General features: G+C 43.9%; 2 protein-coding genes across 4 annotated transcripts in view; one reads left to right on the top strand and one right to left on the bottom strand.

Moving 5' to 3' along the window:
• Positions 1-3,576: 3,576 nt before the first annotated feature.
• Positions 3,577-8,561, bottom strand: GFER (growth factor, augmenter of liver regeneration). Its single transcript, XM_070760976.1, has 3 exons — positions 8,360-8,561; positions 6,092-6,294; positions 3,577-5,514 (listed from the first exon to the last, which is right to left on the bottom strand). The coding sequence occupies exons 1-3, from the start codon at positions 8,531-8,533 to the stop codon at positions 5,352-5,354; spliced, it is 540 nt and encodes a 179-aa protein (XP_070617077.1). The 5' UTR covers positions 8,534-8,561; the 3' UTR covers positions 3,577-5,351.
• Positions 8,562-8,576: 15 nt separating this feature from the next.
• Positions 8,577-18,051, top strand: part of NOXO1 (NADPH oxidase organizer 1) — a 28,091-nt gene continuing 18,616 nt past the window's right edge. The window contains exons 1-2 of one of the 3 annotated variants that reach the window (XM_070760962.1): positions 8,577-8,780; positions 11,754-11,873. In XM_070760962.1, the coding sequence (XP_070617063.1) occupies positions 11,850-11,873 (24 nt within the window). In that variant the 5' untranslated portion in view covers positions 8,577-8,780; positions 11,754-11,849. The remainder of the gene's footprint in view (positions 8,781-11,753; positions 11,874-18,051) is intronic. The other 2 variants (XM_070760960.1, XM_070760959.1) reach the window with 2 other exon arrangements.

The raw sequence follows: 18,051 nt of genomic DNA, 5'->3' as shown, positions 1-18,051 counted from the left end.
ATTCAGGTGCCTGGCTATTTACCCCTCATTTTTCCATTCTTTACAAAATAATCTCTGGTTGGTATGCTTCTTTACCCTGCAGGAAAGCTGGTGGGATGAAGTATCAGTGACTGTGAGGATTGACAAGGACAACCTATTCCGAGGAGGAGGAATATAAAAATAGCACACGCCGGTTTCACAAAGCTTTCCCTGGACGGTTCTGATTTTAGAAGGCAAAGATCCCAATTATAGTTCTAGGTTACAATTATTGTGGATAGCAAAATTTTAACTTTTATTTTAGCTAAACTATACAATCAGTTTAGTCAGATATTATTTATTCATCTTGGTCCATCTCAATCTGGCTTTTAACAATCTAGACAAGCTTCAGATAATATAGTGTATTTGTTGACACTAATTTGTTGACACTAACTCTAGATCATTTAAATTACATATTAAAATAAGGCCCAGAATGAACTAAGCCTGGTAATTGATGCAAAAAATAACAACAAAAAAGTTTATGTCAATATGTAACAAGAAGGAAGTCAAGGAAACAACAGGTCCGCTAATGGCAGCAGAGGGCAAGAAGGTGACCGGCAGCAGAGAGAAAGCAGAACTGCTTAATTCCTTCTTTGCATCTGTTTTTATGCAAAAGGAAGAAATAGCTCAACCTATCAAAAGCATAACCCAGGGAGATAGAACAGGTACATAAGTCCAAATAGGCAAGGACGCAGAAAGAGAATGCCTATCGACCATGGCTAGGCGTTCCTCACCCCCCCGTTTTATTAGAGATGTCACGTTAGCCCAATCGGAAAGCTTCCAGGTTTTCCCCACCGAAAGGAGAGTCCAGGGCCCTTCCCTCACACAGGCCCCCCAGCCACCCCATGGAATCCCTCCTCTCAGTTTCCCACAACACTGAACGTGGCAGACCTGAAGATCAACGACCTGGACGAGGGAATAAAAGGGGAACTAATAAAATTTGCAGATGACACCAAGCTGGCGGGGGTAGCCAACACCCTTGAGGACAGGCTCAGAGTACAAGAAGACCTAGACAGACTATCACAGTGGGCCCATACCAACAAAATGAGGTTCAACACCGACAAATGCAGAGTCCTCCACCTCGGCAAAAAGAACCCTAGACATACATACAGCCTGGGAGATACCCCACTCAGCAGTAGTGACTGCGAAAGAGATCTTGGAGTCTTGGTGGACAATCAACTAAACATGAGTCAGCAATGTGCAGCAGCAGCCAAAAAAGCCAACTCAATCCTAAGCTGCATCAACAGAGGAATACGCTCCAAGACCAGGGAAGTACTAATACCACTCTACTATGCCCTGGTCAGACCCCACCTGGAGTACTGCATCAAATTCTGGTCACCTCACTACAAAAAAGACATCGAAACTCTGGAGAAGGTGCAAAAAAGAGCAACCAAAATGATTAGGGGACTCGAAACCAAGACTTACAAAGAGAGATTGAGAGAACTGGGCATGGACAGCCTAGAAAAAAGAAGGTCTAGAGGGGACATGATAGCAGTTTATAGATACTTGAGGGGTTGCCACAGTGAGGAGGGGGTCTCTTTATTCCCCAGGGCACCAGAGGGCCGGACGAGGAACAACGGTTGGAAGCTGACCAAGGAGAGATTCAACCTGGAAATAAGGAAGAACTTCCTGACGGTCAGAGCGATCAACCAATGGAACTGCCTGCCAGGGGAGGTGGTGAACTCCCCAACTCTGGACACCTTCAAGAGGAGATTGGACTTCCATTTGGCTGGGGTGCTGTAGGGTTTCCTGCTCAGGCAGGGGGTTGGACTCGATGACCTAACGGTCCCTTTCAACTCTATTAATAAATAAAATAAAATAAATCCAACGCCCAAGATGGCTTCCAGGCCTGACAGTTACATCATGAGGTAAACCATAGAGCACCTGCAGGACACAGGAGAAAGGGCCACCACACCCACAGCAGCCAATCACGACGCAGATTGCCTCACGCAGGAGCCAGCACAGTTCAACCAATCAGCTGTAACTGTGGATCATCCCACGGATCCAGGGACTGTATTTTAAGGGTCTATGACAGTGTTTCCCAACCTTGGCAACTTGAAGATATTTGGACTTCAACTCCCAGAATTCCCCAGCCAGCAAATGCTGGCTGGGGAATTCTGGGAATTGAAGTCCAGATATCTTCAAGTTGCCAAGGTTGGGAAACACTGGTCTATGAGGACTTTCCTGGGAGGGAGGGGCTGCCCCTCACAGGACCTGGGAAGGGCGTCCTTGGAGAGCCACTGGATCTGCTGGGACTTTAAATCTGGAAGGGGAGGGAGGCTCATCTTTAGGACCTAATCCCAAAACAGCCAATCCACTGTATGCAGTCCTTAATTTATAACAATTCATTTAGTGACCAAAGTCACAATGGCACTGAAAGAAGTGACTTATGGCTGTTCCTCACATTTACGACCCTTGCAGCATACCTATAGACATGTAACCAAAATTTGGATGCTATCAACCGGCATATATTTATGACGGTTGTGTCCTGGTGTCGACTCTGTGGAGAGGGGCGGCATACAAATCCAATCAATCAATCAATCAATCAATCAATCAATTAATCCTCCTTTGCGACCTTTTGACAAGCAGTCAGTGGGGATGCCAGATTCACTTAACAACCGTGTTACTAACCTAACAACTGCAGTGATTCACTTAACAATTGTGGCCAAAAAGTTAGCAAAATTCGCTCAACAGCCATCTCATTTAGCAACAGAATTTTGGGACTCAATTATGGTCACAGGTCCAGGACTACCCACTGTGGTGTGAAAGGAGAAGTCAGGGATAAAACAGAGGCCATAGGAAGCCGATGCAGAGTCAGCCATAAAAGGTTCAGAGATGCCTATACACTAAAGCTCAAAGTATGGGAGACACCGGAGCTAAATTTCAGAGGTTGTTGCAAAGGATCTGAACACTTGTGCCAGGGGTCTCCAAACTTGGCAACTTTAAGACTTGTGGACTTCAACTCCCAGAATTCTCCAGCCAGATACGCTTTAAGTCCATAAATCTTAAAGTTGCCAAGTTTGGAGACCTCCGACTTATGCCAATGTGACATTTCAATTTTTTAAATTTTTGATAAATTCACAGACATTTCTAAAAATCTGTTTTCACTTTGTCATTGTGATGTACTGAATATAGATTAATGAGGGAAAAAAATGAACTTCAATTGTGGCATCAGGCTGCAGCATAACAAAATTGACAAAAGTGAAGGGGACCTGAATACTTGCTGAATGTATATGGAGAATTTGGCAAAACTGTTTTTTGTAAGTCATTCTCCTGCAGGTCAGGCAGATCTCCTAGGGATGGAAGGGAGCCACCCAGTTTTCTTGCCAACAGTACAGAAGCAATTTGCCACTGTCATCTTCCAGGATGTTTTTCTTCCAACCCAGCCTATCTATTCTATCGCTTGATATTCCTTGCAAGCTTGTTTTCAACTCAGTACGTCAATCATCCTTGAATGATACGGATTATCTGAAGAGATAAAGTTAATATTCTGACCCCAACACCGGTAGGAACTAAAACATTGGGAAAATATTTACTTTTAAAAAATGGAGAGGAAAACAATTGAATATTTACTTTTATTTGATTAACAAGCACAAAAATAAATTAATTCTGAGATACTTAAAATTGCCCTCGGGCATTTAAATATTTTTTTTACCGATGAAAAGCATACCACACATCTGCCAGCAGAAATTTGACTTTTATTATATCAGATGCAAAATGTTAGACCTTTCCTTCATCAAATATCCATTTGATTTTAGTAATACAGCTGCCAAATCCTTGGCCACAGGGCATGGCTGCCCTTTTAAATGCTTCTAAGGACATCCTTTGATGAGGATCAGAAGGACCATTATCAGCCTTATTTCTCAGCCGCACGTTTCCAGATACTGAAGCAGAGTAAAGAAAGACTGGAAGATTTGTTCTTCACTGTGCTTTGCCTGCCAAGCAGCATGTTTACTCCCTTTGCATTAATTAATGGGACCTGCTTTGCTTGAGCAATAAACCCAGACCTTAACCAACCCCTATAAAATGAAAATATTCAGGCTAACGTATCTCTTCCAAGTAGGACCCTCAAATTTAATAGGTCAGGAAACACCCGAAAATAAATTCATCAATCTATAATTATAATTAACAGGGTCTGATACTTATCTTTTCTGTTAAATGTTGTAAATCCAAGCCAAAGTTTCTCATATTCAGATAAACCAAGTAAATTCTTGCAAACCATAAATTTCTTTCCAGAAGTAGCTTATCAAAAACGGATATATAAACATGGTTACATATAAACAAACAATGCCTCAAACATTTATCACTTTAATCAGTTTGAATTTCATTTGTGATCTTATACATTGCGGTGTACAGTAGAAGTTGAAAGGAAAAATTTTCTTCACATTTCTTCACTTCAACCTTCTGCTTTTCCTCATAAGGCAACTATTGGTAGTTTATTGTAGCCTGCCTGCTCTACCATAAAACATGATTCACCCTCAAGGTGGTATCTCAGAGCACATTTGTTTTTTGCTTCCAGGTCATGAGAAAAAAAAAGTTCAGATAGATTAAAAAGAACACTTACTAGAAATGGGAACTTGGCAATTTACTGAAGAATGAACACAACCTTCACAACCCCCCATTCCCAAGAGCTGTGCATTTTGATACATAACATGACCTCATTATTTCTATGGTTTATTTCATTAATCAAAAGTAAATTAATCTAGATTGTCCTCTTTGTGAGTCTGGCCAAAACGAAAATAAACAGAGGATACCCTTTGCTCACACCTCAAAGGAGTCCCTGTTCTATTGTATATATGCTGCAGAAATGTAAGCAGACAAAGTGTTCTAGCAATTTATATTATAGCATTTTAAAAAAAAGAATTGAAAGTATTATAGAGTTTGAGAAGGGGAAAATCTGCTGAACACAAAAATGCAAGCAAGACAATAAAGGCAAATGATGCTGGGCTCAGAGGAAGGCTGCAAATTTGAAATGGCAGATGGGCCATCTCAGATTTTCAGGGATTAATTCAGCACTGAGCTGAGAAAGCACAATGTCTTCAGGTTCAGAATGGGTTCTTCAAGGCTTCTGAAGGCAGCATTTGAAATGATTCAAGTGGTCAGGAAAAGAGCAACAGGTAGAGGCTCTGTAATGAAAATTATTACAGAGATCTGTTCAATATCACATTTTTAAAACCAGAAATGGAAAATACATATCAAAGCCCTTCACCTGTTTCTATCACCTCTATTAATAAGAAACGCACAATTTTGTCTCTAGGAAAGGTCCATAATGGATTGCTTTGGGGGTGTTTTGTTGATTTTTTTAAAAATCAAGTTGGAAAAAATATCCAGCAGATCTAATCACAGGATCCATCCTTCCATCCATCTCGCCATCGTTGGTCTACGAGAGAGCAGTCAAATTCAGGTTTCCCCAGCTTCTTATTTACTTCATTATGAATCTGGCAAAACCACTGTGTCAAATTACGTCTGTTGCTGGCATCAGGTTGGTTTTTTCGTATTCTGTGTCAAAAGAAACCAAATGCAATTGGTTGCCATTTTATTTTGAAGTCCACCTCACTTCATCACAAGGTCCTGCTTTGAAATAGACAGCTGAAATAGTTATGAAATGTGATTATCCCCATCATGGATTTCTTTCTGCTTCACTCAAGAATATACTTTTATGTAATTTATTTCCTGTATCATGTGCAACTCAGCTCCATTCAGTCACCTCACCCCCACCCCAAATCAGAGGATTACAGGGTCATAAAAAGCGGAAGAAGAAAATATCTGACTCCTGCACTAGATTCAAGATTGGGGCTTAATGACATCATCCGGACTTAATGTAAATGTTTCCATTAAAGAAACATTAAATGCATGAGCAGCTTATTAGCTACAAATAGTAGTGGCAAATTCACCTTTTTTTAATAGTTCATTGTTAAAAAGATTCAGGTCTGCTTATTTTCCACAGAATAAACAATTCCCAGAAACAGAATTTTTACTATGTTAAAATTAAATCATCTCATAGCAGAAAGTTAATTTCTTTAAAATAAATGATACTTAAATTTTGGGCATTCAAAAAAACAACAACAATCCTCACCTATTCCTGAAATCTTCTCCACATTCATCACAAGGAAAAACTTTGGAAAATAATTGGATAAACTGTATCATTTCTTGCTGCTGAATTTTACTGGGCCGATTAGGATAATATGCTGCCATCGTGTGTAGAAATGACCACGAACATTTTCCCAGTTCTTCTCTGTCTAGGGGGCAATTAGATGGTGATTCCTGGGCATTTGTTTCCTAGTTGGAAGAACACAATGCAAGTGAGAGAAGGCAAATTGACTACAATGCATGCAACACCTGAAGCAAATTTCACAATATAGGAGATTCCTGGTGGAGGTTCTCAGAAGATGAAACCTGAGAGGCCAGGAAGTGAACTGGCCTCTCAACACCATCTTTCGGCTGTGGCTGTGGGGGGCGTTCGCCCAGGTTTGCCTGGTGCATCAGTTGCGGTCCTATTTGGACCGGGAGTCACTGCTCACAGTCACTCATGCCCTCATCACCTCGAGGTTCTACTGTAACGCTCTCTACATGGGGCTACCTTTGAAAAGTGTTTGGAAACTTCAGATGTGCAGAATGCAGCTACGAGAGCAATTATGGGCTTTCCCAGATATGCCCATGTCACATCAACACTCCGCAGTCTGCATTGGCTGCCGATCAGTTTCCGGTCACTATTAAAAGTGTTGGTTATGACCTATAAAGCCCTTCATGGCACCAGACAAGAATACCTTCGGGACTGCCTTCTGCCGCACAAATCCCGGCGACCGATTAAGTCCCACAGAGTTGGCCTTCTCCGGGTCCCCTCGACAAAACAATGCCGTTTGGCGGGACCCAGGGGAAGAGCCTTCTCCGTGGCGGCCCCGACCCTCTGGAATCAACTCCCCCCTGGAGATTAGAACTGCCCCCCCCCACCCTCCTTGCCTTTCGCAAACTCCTGAAAACCCACCTTTATTGCCAGGCATGGGGAAATTGATTCCCCTCGGCTGCTCCGTTTTATGTATGGTTTGTTTGGGTTTATTTATTTATTTATAGGATTTGTATGCCGCCCCTCTCCGGAGACTCGGGGCGGCTAACAGCGACAATAAAACAGTGTACAATAGTAATTTGGTATTAGAAATGATTAAAAATCTATTAATATAAAAACCAAACATACATACATACCGGTACATACATACCATGCATATGGGTTGTATGATTGTTTTTAATTAAAGGGTTTTTAAACTGTTTTTGCTTTTAACATTGGATTTGTATATTGTATTACTGTTGTGAGCCGCCCGGAGTGGGGCGCCATACAAATCTAATAAATTATTATTATTAGTATTATTAATTATTATTTCTGCTCCTCCTCGGATTCACGGAGCTCTTCTCACAGGATGCCCCTACTCATCCAGAACAAAAGCCACACACCAAAGCTTATCCCCATAGCAATGTTACCTGTAAGGTTTTTTTTACCTCCACTGAAATTAATAGCATTGGAAGTGCTTATTGCTTGAGACAAAGCCACTGGGGGTCCCCAGAGTGCTGTGCAACAATCTGAGCTCCCATCCTCCCCACCACATCCTGCCCATCTAGCACATGGGAGTAGATTAATAGGTACCACTTTGCTGGGAAGCCCCAGCCGGCCCTGCACTTGGGGTACCTGGCCATGCCGGCTCTAGGACCATCGACAAGACCACCTCAGGTAAGGGAGGCGGGTGTGTGTGTGTCCCTGAAGTCAGGCTCCGGGGGGCGGGGAGGCCTTCGCCTTCTCTGCTCTCTCACTGCCCCTCCTTCGGCCAAGAGGAGGGTCTGCCCCGACTCCCCTCCCGAGGACGCAGCCCCAGTCAAGAGGCGCCGTCACGGAGACGCGGCCCCGGCAGGAACCTCGGGCGGAATCTGGGAATCTCAGGCGCTGACTGTCCAGCGGATGGTCCCTGACAGCCCCCCCTCCAATGGTCCGTGCCCTCCCCCGGCCGCAAAGACTCTCGGACTCCGCCCGGGCGATGGAGGCGCCGCGGAGGAACCCCGAAGCCTCCCGAGCGGTTCCAGCCAAGGCAGAGCGTGGAAACTCCCGCCCTTGCAGGGCAGCCTTCGGACAAAGGGGGGGAGGAGGACGCGAAACCACGAGGCCTTCCGTGTCTGCGGGATCAAAGAGACCTCAGAAAACGGTTTATTTTCTTAGATTTCCAATACTGTATTGACAATAAACAGGCCTGGATCCCCATGGAGCGCCCTCTGCCGGCCATCAGCGGGACTCCGTGCCCAGCTTTCAGCGCCAAAAATGTATGAACACCCCCCCCACACACACACTCCACCGGGTCCTCACCGGCGCCGCCTGCTTCTTCTGGTCCCGCATCCAGCTCCTGAAGTCCGTACAAGCCCGGCAGGGCGGCTTCTTCCGCCTTTTCTCCTCCGACGGCAACTCCTCGTTCGCGAGAGACTCCTTTGGAGAGCCCGGGAAGGGGAAAGCCCGTCCCGAGCTGGGACTGGGCGCCGCCATTTTGCCCGCGCGCAAGGCACGCCGGGTCGGAGGCGGCCTATCCGGGCACGGACCGCCGCCGTTGCCATGGTGACGGTGGGAGCGAAAGGTCGGATGCGGGAATTGAACCTCTGCGACCCGAGAGAGCCAGAGCGGCAGAAGGGCCGGGATGCTCTCCGGTGCCTTTGGCTCTCAGGGAAGGGACGAGACGGAGATTTAGGGCTCTGCTTGTCCAGGAAGCGAATTCAAAGCCAGGCCCAGAGGCTGGGTGGGTGGTTATTTGTTTGTTTATTATTTGTCAAGTACCTATTGGTAGTATACATGGATATAACATAGTTTATGTAAGATGGGTACCGATAATTATTAATTATTATTATTTATTAGATTTGTATGCCGCCCCTCTCCAGAGAATCGGAGTTTACTTTGAGTTTGTATCTGTTGTGTGCTTGTGTGTTGTTGTGGTTGAAGCTGAAGTAGTCGTTGACAGGAAGGACATTGTAGCAGATTATTTTATGCGCTGTGCTTAGGTCATGTTTAAGGTGACGTAGTTCTAAGCTTTCTTAGCCTAGGATTGTAAGTCTGTTGTGGGTGGAGAAGTGGAGGGCTCTTCTAGTAAAGTATCTCTGGACACTTTCTAATGTATTTATGTCTGAAATGCGGTGTGGGTTCCAGACAGATGAGCTGTATTCAAGGACTGGTCTGGTGAAAGTTTGGTATGCTCTGGCCAGTAGTATGGCACCATGCTTTGAAAAGTTCAGGCTTAGGGTTCGGAGTATGCGTTGGCTCCTAATACATTGATGTGGAAGTGAAGAAACCTTCATTGCAAGCTCTGCCCTTTTGTACTTACATCCTGAGCTGGTACTTCAGTGCAAAGTAGCAGAGTTGGTACCACAAGACCAGGAAAGTCATTTCTACACTATTTCTACCTATGGATTCAGAAGGCAGTGAGCACGAGCAAAGGATTGAGGGCCTGAGACCCCAACCTTGAAAGCACTTCATTTAAAAAGGAACATTTCAATTCTGTTTAGTCTGATTTTGTCTTGTCTGCACAGAGACTCAGAACAGGAATCTGCCAGCAGCTTAACTAGATTTGTGGGAAAGATCAAAAGCAACATGATAAAATATTATTTTAATGAAAGAGTAGTAGATCCTTGGAACAAACTTCCAGCAGACGTGGTTGGTAAATTTACAGTAACTGAATTTAAACATGCCTGGGATAAACATATATCCATCCTAAGATAAAATACAGGAAATAGAATAAGGGCAGACTAGATGGACCATGAGGTCTTTTTCTGCCGTCAATCTTCTATGTTTCTAGATCAGAACAAAATCTGCACGCTTGATAAGAAACATGAAAACAGACCCTGCAGAGAAACCATAACACAGGGTGCACAGGATGCGCGCCTAGCAGTTTGTTGAAGCTTGTATTGAGGGGCTAGCAGGGGTTAAGGTGGTACAGGCCATTCTAAGAATCTCTGAACAAGCATGACTTGTCCACTGTTGTGCACTGAACCACATTACTTGCATACGGGCTATGTTGATAAGAAAATTGTAACCAATTATTGTATTGCTGTTTTGAATTTCCTGTATCTTGAAACAGAATGCCAGTCCTGCTCAGTGCTGCTCCCAGCTCCTTTCCTTTCTGATCAGAAACAAAATGATGCATTTCCACTTTCCTTGGCAGTGGGTTGTTGATTGGTTCTTGTGCTGGGTAAGCAAACCCCAGATTGGGGCTTGGCCAACAGAACCAAAAAGAAGACTTAAGAAGATGTGTGTGAGTAGCCTTGAGAAGACTGTTGTGGGCAAGCTGTATATATTTATGAGGCCAGAACAAGGCTGAAATGGTGCCATCCTAGTCTCCCTTAATTTTAAAATTTCAGCAAAAAACATGTGATATAATATATAGATACACACACACACATATATAAAATATATATATATGAATATATTTGCACTCCTTGAGTACTTAAAAGGACATCCAGGAGGAGGTCAGGACCAGATTTTTAATTAATTGCCAGTATGCCAGCACTCCTTGAGGTTTATGTGATTTCAGCTTAACTATGTGCAGAATCCCTGCGGTTGTCAACCAAGGATTTAATGCCTGGTGGGTATGGTCTGATCCCAACCAATTCACTTACTACCCGTACTATTTATCAAATGTCAAAACGGCCCATCTATCTCACAAAGGGATTTATGTAAGAAGCCTATCTAGGTAGCTGTACTTTTGTTTTCAATTTAGCTTGTGAGAAATTGGTTACCCCCCCAAAAATGTAGGAAAGAATATAGAAAGACCAAAAATAAAAATCAACCAACCAGGAATTATAGTGAAATTAAATCTTAAATTATTCATTTAGGGTTTTTTAGGTGTTCAAGTTAAAACAATAATTTTTTTAAAAGTGTGTGTGGTGTTCTGTTTTTCCTTTGTGTATGTTTGTCAACTATTTCTACAAATCAAGCAATGACTGGCAATGATTCTTGTTGCTTTCTCCTCTGGGCATTTCAATTTCTCTACCCACCTTAAAATACTTCATGCTGGAATAGTTGTAGCACAAGTTGCAACTCCGAGTCTTCGGAGAGGGGCGGCATACAAATCTAATAATTTATTATTATTATTATTATTATTATTATTATTATTATTATTATTATTATTATTTGTGAGCCGCCCTGAGTTTTCGGAGAGGGGCAGCATACAAATCTAATAAATTATTATTATTATTATTATTATTATTATCCCTGTTTATAATATCATAACCCTAATTAGCAAAAACAATTATTGCTACATTAATGCTTAATTATAACAATATATGTATAATGTAGCATTATACATGCTTAATAATTATTAATAATAATTTTTTAAATAATTTTTAATTTACATATAAACATTTAAACAATAATGACTAACAGTAAATTTACATCTAACCAATATATAATACACACACGAAATTAAAAGACGAGCATATGGAATATCTCCCCTCCCCTCCTGAGGCTAGCTCAATTGACAGTCTCCTTTTTGTTCTTAGTGGTATTATAAGCAATGGTTTAATCAATAACATGTAGTTTGTGGTTTATAGTATATAATATTGCATTTTAAATTCTTATTTTATAACTTGAAAACGTATATATATATATTAATAATTATTAATTAATAATACATTAATTAATAATCTGCAGGCCATTTATTTTGGATTAGCTCCATTAAAATTGTTGAATTTCTTTTGCACATGGATATTCCTTGGAACAGGGCTGGAAGGTATCTTGGAGATTTGCTAACTCAAGTGGCCGCCTAGGGCAGGAGTCCTTACATCCTGGACAAATCTTTTCTTGAAGACCACCAGCAATGGAGCACCTACAGCTATGGGAGGTAAGCTGTTCCTAAGTTTTGATCAGTGTGTCCTGGAGCTAATTCTATGTATGCAGCTGCTCACTGGACCCGTGGCCCTCCTGGCTGGTCTCGGCCAGTTAGGAGGTGACACACAGCTGGATCCAAGCATTGATTAATGCTTCCTTGAGTGAGGAGTCATTCCTGCAGCCTCCGAAGGAGAGACTGTGGTGTGACTCCTTCTCAAGAAACTGTCCTTGGATCCAGCCAAATTGAAGAACTCTAGGCCAGTCTCCAACCTGCCCTTTTTGGGTAAGGTTGTTGAGAAGGTGGTGGCACACCAACTCCAACGGTCCTTGGAAGAAGCCAATTACCTAGATTCCTTTCAATCCGATTTCAGGACTGGTCAATAACACCGACTGCGAATGACCGGAGAGATATGAGGAGAACCAACGTAAAACAGTGTCTCCCACTCCCAACCCTTCTAGCCATCGCAGAAGGATAACATAGCCGATGGTATTGAAGGCCACTGAGAGGTCAAGAAGCACCAGGATAGAGAAATGATCCCTATTCCGGGCCTGCCAGAGATCATCCATCAGCACGACCAAACCGGTTACCATGCTGTGACCGGTCCTGAAGCCAGACTGAAAAGGGTCCAGATAATCGGCCCTCATCCAAAGACCGTTGGAGCTGGAGTGCAACAACCTTCTCAACAACCTTTCCCAGAAAGGGCAGGTTGGAGACTGGCCTGGAGTTATTCAACTCGGCTGGATCCAGGGACGGTTTCTATAAAATGTAGGAAAATAATTTATTGGGGGGGGGGGGGGGAGTGGTGCAGTCCCCTGGCATTTTTAGGCTGAGGAGGATGCTTAGCGCTCTCCCTGTTGTCCTTGTCACATACCATGCAGCCCATCAGCCCGAAGAAGGGAGTCCCAGGGCCGAGGAAGAAAGAGGCACCGGCAGGCAAACTCCACCACCACAAATGACATGTCCCCCCCTCCCTCTTGCCCATCAGCCAGCTCCAATCTATGACCCATCAAAGGCTTTGGACTTCAGTCTTGTGCACCAGTTGCGACCCTACTTGGACCGGGAGTCACTGCTCACAGTCACTCATGCCCTCATCACCTCGAGGGTCGACTAGTGTAACGCTCTCTACATGGGGCTACCTTTGAAAAATGTTCGGAAACTTCAGATCGTGCAGAATGCAGCTGTGAGAGCAATCATGGGCTTTCCCAAATATGCCCATGTTACACCAACACTCCGCAGTCTGCATTGGTTGCCGATCAGTTTCCGGTCACAATTCAAAGTGTTGGTTATGACCTATAAAGCCCTTCATGGCACCGGACCTGATTATCTCAGGGACTGCCTTCTGCCGCACGAATCCCAGCGACCAGTTAGGGCCCACAGAGTGGATCTTCTCCGGGTCCCGTTGACTAAACAACGTCGCTTGGCGGGACCCAGGGGAAGAGCCTTCTCTGTGGCGGCCCCGGCCCTCTGGAACCAACTCCCCCCAGAGATTAGAATTGCCCTCACCCTCCTTGCCTTTCGTAAGCTACTTAAAACCCACCTCTGCCGCCAGGCATGGGGGAATTGAGATACTCTTTCCCCCTAGGCCTTTACAATTTTATGCATGGTATATCTGTTTGGTTTTTATTATAATGGGTTTTTAATCGTTTTAGTATTGGATTACTATTGTACACTGTTTTATTGTTGCTGTTTGCCGCCCCGAGTCTCCGGAGAGGGGCGGCATACAAATCCAATAAATAAATAAAATAAATAAATAAATTCCTCAAACCCCCCCCCCCCCAATTTCTATTTCCTGTTTTTCCCTCTTACCTCTGTGCTCGCTCTCTTTGGCCTCCTCCGCTTGTAACGCCTGTAGCTCTTCCTCCGGGCGAAAAGAGAGTTTGAAGGTATGGAATAGATGGTCGTCTTCTCCTCCGGAGGGACTTTGTACCTGGTGCTCCTCCTGGGGTGGGGGGGCCTGGCCTTGCTCCTGGTGAAGTAGGGGGAAACGTGGGGCTCCTTCCAAGAAGGGGAGGGTAGGTAGGGATTGGCAGGCATGGGGCACAGCTTCTTCTCTGGGACCCTCTTCTTCACCCAGTAGAACACCAGCATCAAGTGGCGCCTTTTCCTTTTGCCTTTCTCCTCCATTGCAGCTGTGTGTGTGGGGGGTGTGTGTGTGTGAACCTTTGGGGAGTCCTGGGGTCTCAGGTGGGATATGGTTCCTGCAGTAATGCAGGAAGTCTCCTGAAGGTGGCAGCAAAGTCACACCGATGTTACCTCAAACAGGGAGAATTCTCAAACTCCCCTAAAACCTTGATGTGATCTTAACTGACTGAAAACCTTTGTCTTCTCCCCTCTGCTGACTCCTGTCTATCATCTTGCTGAAATGAGTTGTGTCACAATGGGTCCTTCAGGCCTAAAAAGCAGGTTGTCATCTTGAAAACTGTCCACATTCAGCAATGACTCCTTAGGCGAAAGGGTTAAACTGCTTGGAAGTAAGTCTCCACTGGTTAAACACAAGGGGTTGCTGGGCATTGAGTTTAAATCACTTTAAGATCACTTTAGAGGTATTGGTAGTGAAAGGACTAGGGCATACACAGAGTGTAACCTTACTCACCTTTTGTTATTGCTGTTGAGATAAGCTCCCTTGTAAGCTAATGTGCCAACCCCAAAGGTAAAAGCCTCCAGGCTAATTGCCAAGTAGCTGAGCAAAGTAATAATAATTAATAATAATAATTTATTAGATTTGTATGCCGCCCCTCTCCGAAGACTTGAGGCGGCTCACAACAATAATAATAACAATATTACAACGGAAACAAATCTAATATTAAAAAACAGCTAAAAACCCCATCATTTAAAAACTGTGTTCAGTTCTGGAGACTTCACCTACAAAAAGATATTGACAAAATTGAACGGGTCCAAAGACGGGCTACAAAATGGTGGAAGGTCTTAAGCATAAAACCTATCAGGAAAGACTTAATGAACTCAATCTGTATAGTCTGGAGGACAGAAGGGAAAGGGGGGACATGATCGAAACATTTAAATATGTTAAAGGGTTAAATAAGGTCCAGGAGTGAAGTGTTTTTAATAGGAAAATGAACACAAGAACAAGGGGGCACAATCTGAGGTTAGTTGGGGGAAAGATCAGAAGCAACGTGAGAAAATATTATTTTACTGAAAGTAGTAGATACTTGAAACAAACTTCCAGCAGACGTGGTTGGTAAATCCACAGTAACTGAATTTAAACATGTCTGGGATAAAAACCATTTAAAGTACTTTAAATGTGTATTCTCAGCAACGTAGTGTGAGATCATAGCACCCCTGACAAAGCTCTGGGCTGTATGCTAGAAAATATATTCTTTTCCTCCTTTCTGAGGTCCTTTGTGTATTTATTTATTTATTATTAGAGTTGGAAGGGACCTTGTAGGTCAACTAGTACACACAAACACACACACACACACCACGCGCGCTCAAGCAGGAGTTCCTACACCATTTGAGCCAGATGGCAGTCTAATCTCCCCTTGAAGGTCACAAGTGTTGGGGCTCTCACAACCTTGGATGGCAAATTGTTCCACTGGTTGATCACTCTTACCTTCAGAAAGTTCCTCCTTATTTCCAGGTTGAACCTCTCCATCAATTTCCACCAATTATTCCTTGTCTGGCCTTCTGGTGCCATGAAGAACAGCCTGACACACACACACTCTCTCTCTGTTCCATCCCCTCAAGTATTGGGAGACTGCTATCCTGTCTCCCCTGGTCTTTCTCTTTGCTAGACTAGCCAGGCCCAGTTCCTGCAACCTCTCTTCATATGTTGTAGTCTCCAGCCCCCTAACCATCCTGGTTGCTCTCCTCTGCACTTTCTCTAGAGTCTCAATGTCTTTTTTGTAGTGTGGTGACTAAAACTGGATGCAAAACTCTAGGTGTGGCCTAACTGAGGCTTTATAGGGTGGTACTAGTACCTCTCTGGTCCTTGATTGTATCCTTCATTGCAGCTCAGGACTGCGTTGGCCTTTTTGGCGGCTGCTGCTGCTGCACACTGCTGGCTCATATTTAGTTGGCTGTCCACCAAGACGCCGAGGTTGCTGAAGTCCAAGTATATTATGTCCACTGCATTTCACTGGTCTACTGATTTGGTCACACAGACTACTCGCTGGGTGCGGTTGGTCAGCCAGTTGTTCATCCATCTGGTTGTGTAGCTGTCTATCCCACTTTTTGTTAGCTTTGTCAAATGTTTTGCTGAAGTCCAGGTATATTCACTGCATTTCAGTCTACTGATTTGGTCACAGTGTTGAAGAATGAAATGAGGTTGGTTTGGCATGACTTGTTCTTAACAAATCCATGTTGGCTGTTGGTTGTTACTTGGTTTGTTTCTAGATGATGTTTCTAGATCTGCTTTTTAATTATTTTTTCCAGTATTTTCCCAGGTATTGATGTCAGGCTGATTGGTCTATAGCTTCCTGGATCTGTTTTTTGCCTTTTTTATAAATGGGGACCCCATGTCATCTTTTTTCCAGTCCTCAGATAGTTCCCCTGCATTCCAGAATTGGTGGAAGATTTATTTATTTGTTTGTTTGTTTGTTTATTTATTTATTTATTTATTTATTTATTTATTTATTTATTTAATCATTCATTCATTCATTCATTCATTCGTTCATTTGTTCGTTTGATTTTTATGCCGCCCTTCTCTTTAGACTCAGGGCGGCTTACAACGTGTTAGCAATAGCACTTTTTAACAGAGCCAGCCTATTGCCCCCACAATCCGGGTCCTCATTTTACCCACCTTGGAAGGATGGAAGGCTGAGTCAACCTTGAGCCAGTGATGCGATTTGAACTGCTGAACTACAGATTACAGTCAGCTTCGGTGGCCTGCAGTACAGCACACTACCTGCTGCAGATGTGGTGAAGTGGCTCGGAGATGACTTCTGCTAGGTCTTTTTAGGACTCTGCAGTATAATCCTTCTGGTCCTGGTGCTTTGTAACACATCCCTGGCCAATAGTCTATTTTGGAGGTAGTACAATGCTAGTAAAGAGTACCTCCGGAACCGCCTACTACTGCACGAATCCCAGCAGCCGATAAGGTCCCACAGAGTTGGCCTTCTCTGGATCCCGTCGACTAAACAATGTCGTTTGGCAGGCCCCAGGGAAAGAGCCTTCTCTGTGGCGGCCCCGGCCCTCTAGAATCAACTTCCCCCGGAGATTAGAACTGCACCCACCCTCCTTGTCTTTCGTAAATTACTCAAGACTCACTTATACAACCAGGCATGGGGGAGTTGAGACACCTTTCCCCCAGGCTTCTTTATATTTTGTTTCATGTTTGGTATGAATGTGCTGTTTGGTTTTTAAATATATGATAGGGTTTTATATGCTTCTTTTAATATTAGATTTGTTTGGCTATAATATTGTTTTTATTGTTGTGAGCCGCCCCGAATCTTCGGAGAGGGGCGGCATACAAATCTAATAAATAATAAATAATAATAATAACAATCCATGGTCTAGGAATCCAAAGTGTTCTTGGTGACACCAACCTTTTAGCCAGTGGTTTACTTTTAGGATTCATTGTTTCCTTGCTGGTGGTACAAATGAGAAGACTACTTGCACAGCCAGGTTTTTGACGTTCTTGCCGAGCTGCTTGTAGTTGTTCTGCATTGTTTTTTTTTTGTGTCATTGCTTCATATTGTGGAGTTATGGTAGGGGGTAGTAGTCCATGGCTTTTATTATTTCAGTGGCTTTTTCTGCTACGTCTATGATTTTGGCCCCAGGGAGGCAGCATACCTCTCTGGCTTGGTTGTTTGGTCTGCAGGTGGCGGGTTCGGGTTCCTCTGAGGATCGAGTTCCAATGGCCAGGACTGGCCTTTTCTTTTCGCCTGGGGTTGTTTGGGGAGTTTCTTTCTTTGTCGTAGTTGCGTTTGGTGGTGCTGCTCACAGCTCCTATGGTGTGGTCCACTTGATCAGGTGTCACCAGGTCAAACTCCCCCCAAACGGGACTAAGACAGGTCCCACAGAGTGGGTCTTCTCCGGGTCCCATCAACTAAACAATGTCGCTTGGCGGGACCCAGGGGAAGAGCCTTCTCTGTGGCGGCCCCGGGTCTCTGGAGCCAACTTCCCCCAGAGATTAGAATTGCCCCCACCCTCCTTGCCTTTCGTAAGCTACTTAAAACCCACCTCTGCCGCCAGGCATGGGGGAATTGAGATACCCTTTCCCCCTAGGCCTTTA

This window comes from Erythrolamprus reginae, chromosome 9 (genome assembly GCF_031021105.1).
Source record: "Erythrolamprus reginae isolate rEryReg1 chromosome 9, rEryReg1.hap1, whole genome shotgun sequence".
NCBI classification, from domain to species: Eukaryota; Metazoa; Chordata; class Lepidosauria; order Squamata; family Dipsadidae; genus Erythrolamprus; species Erythrolamprus reginae.
This window is presented reverse-complemented; position numbering and strand designations above follow the sequence as displayed.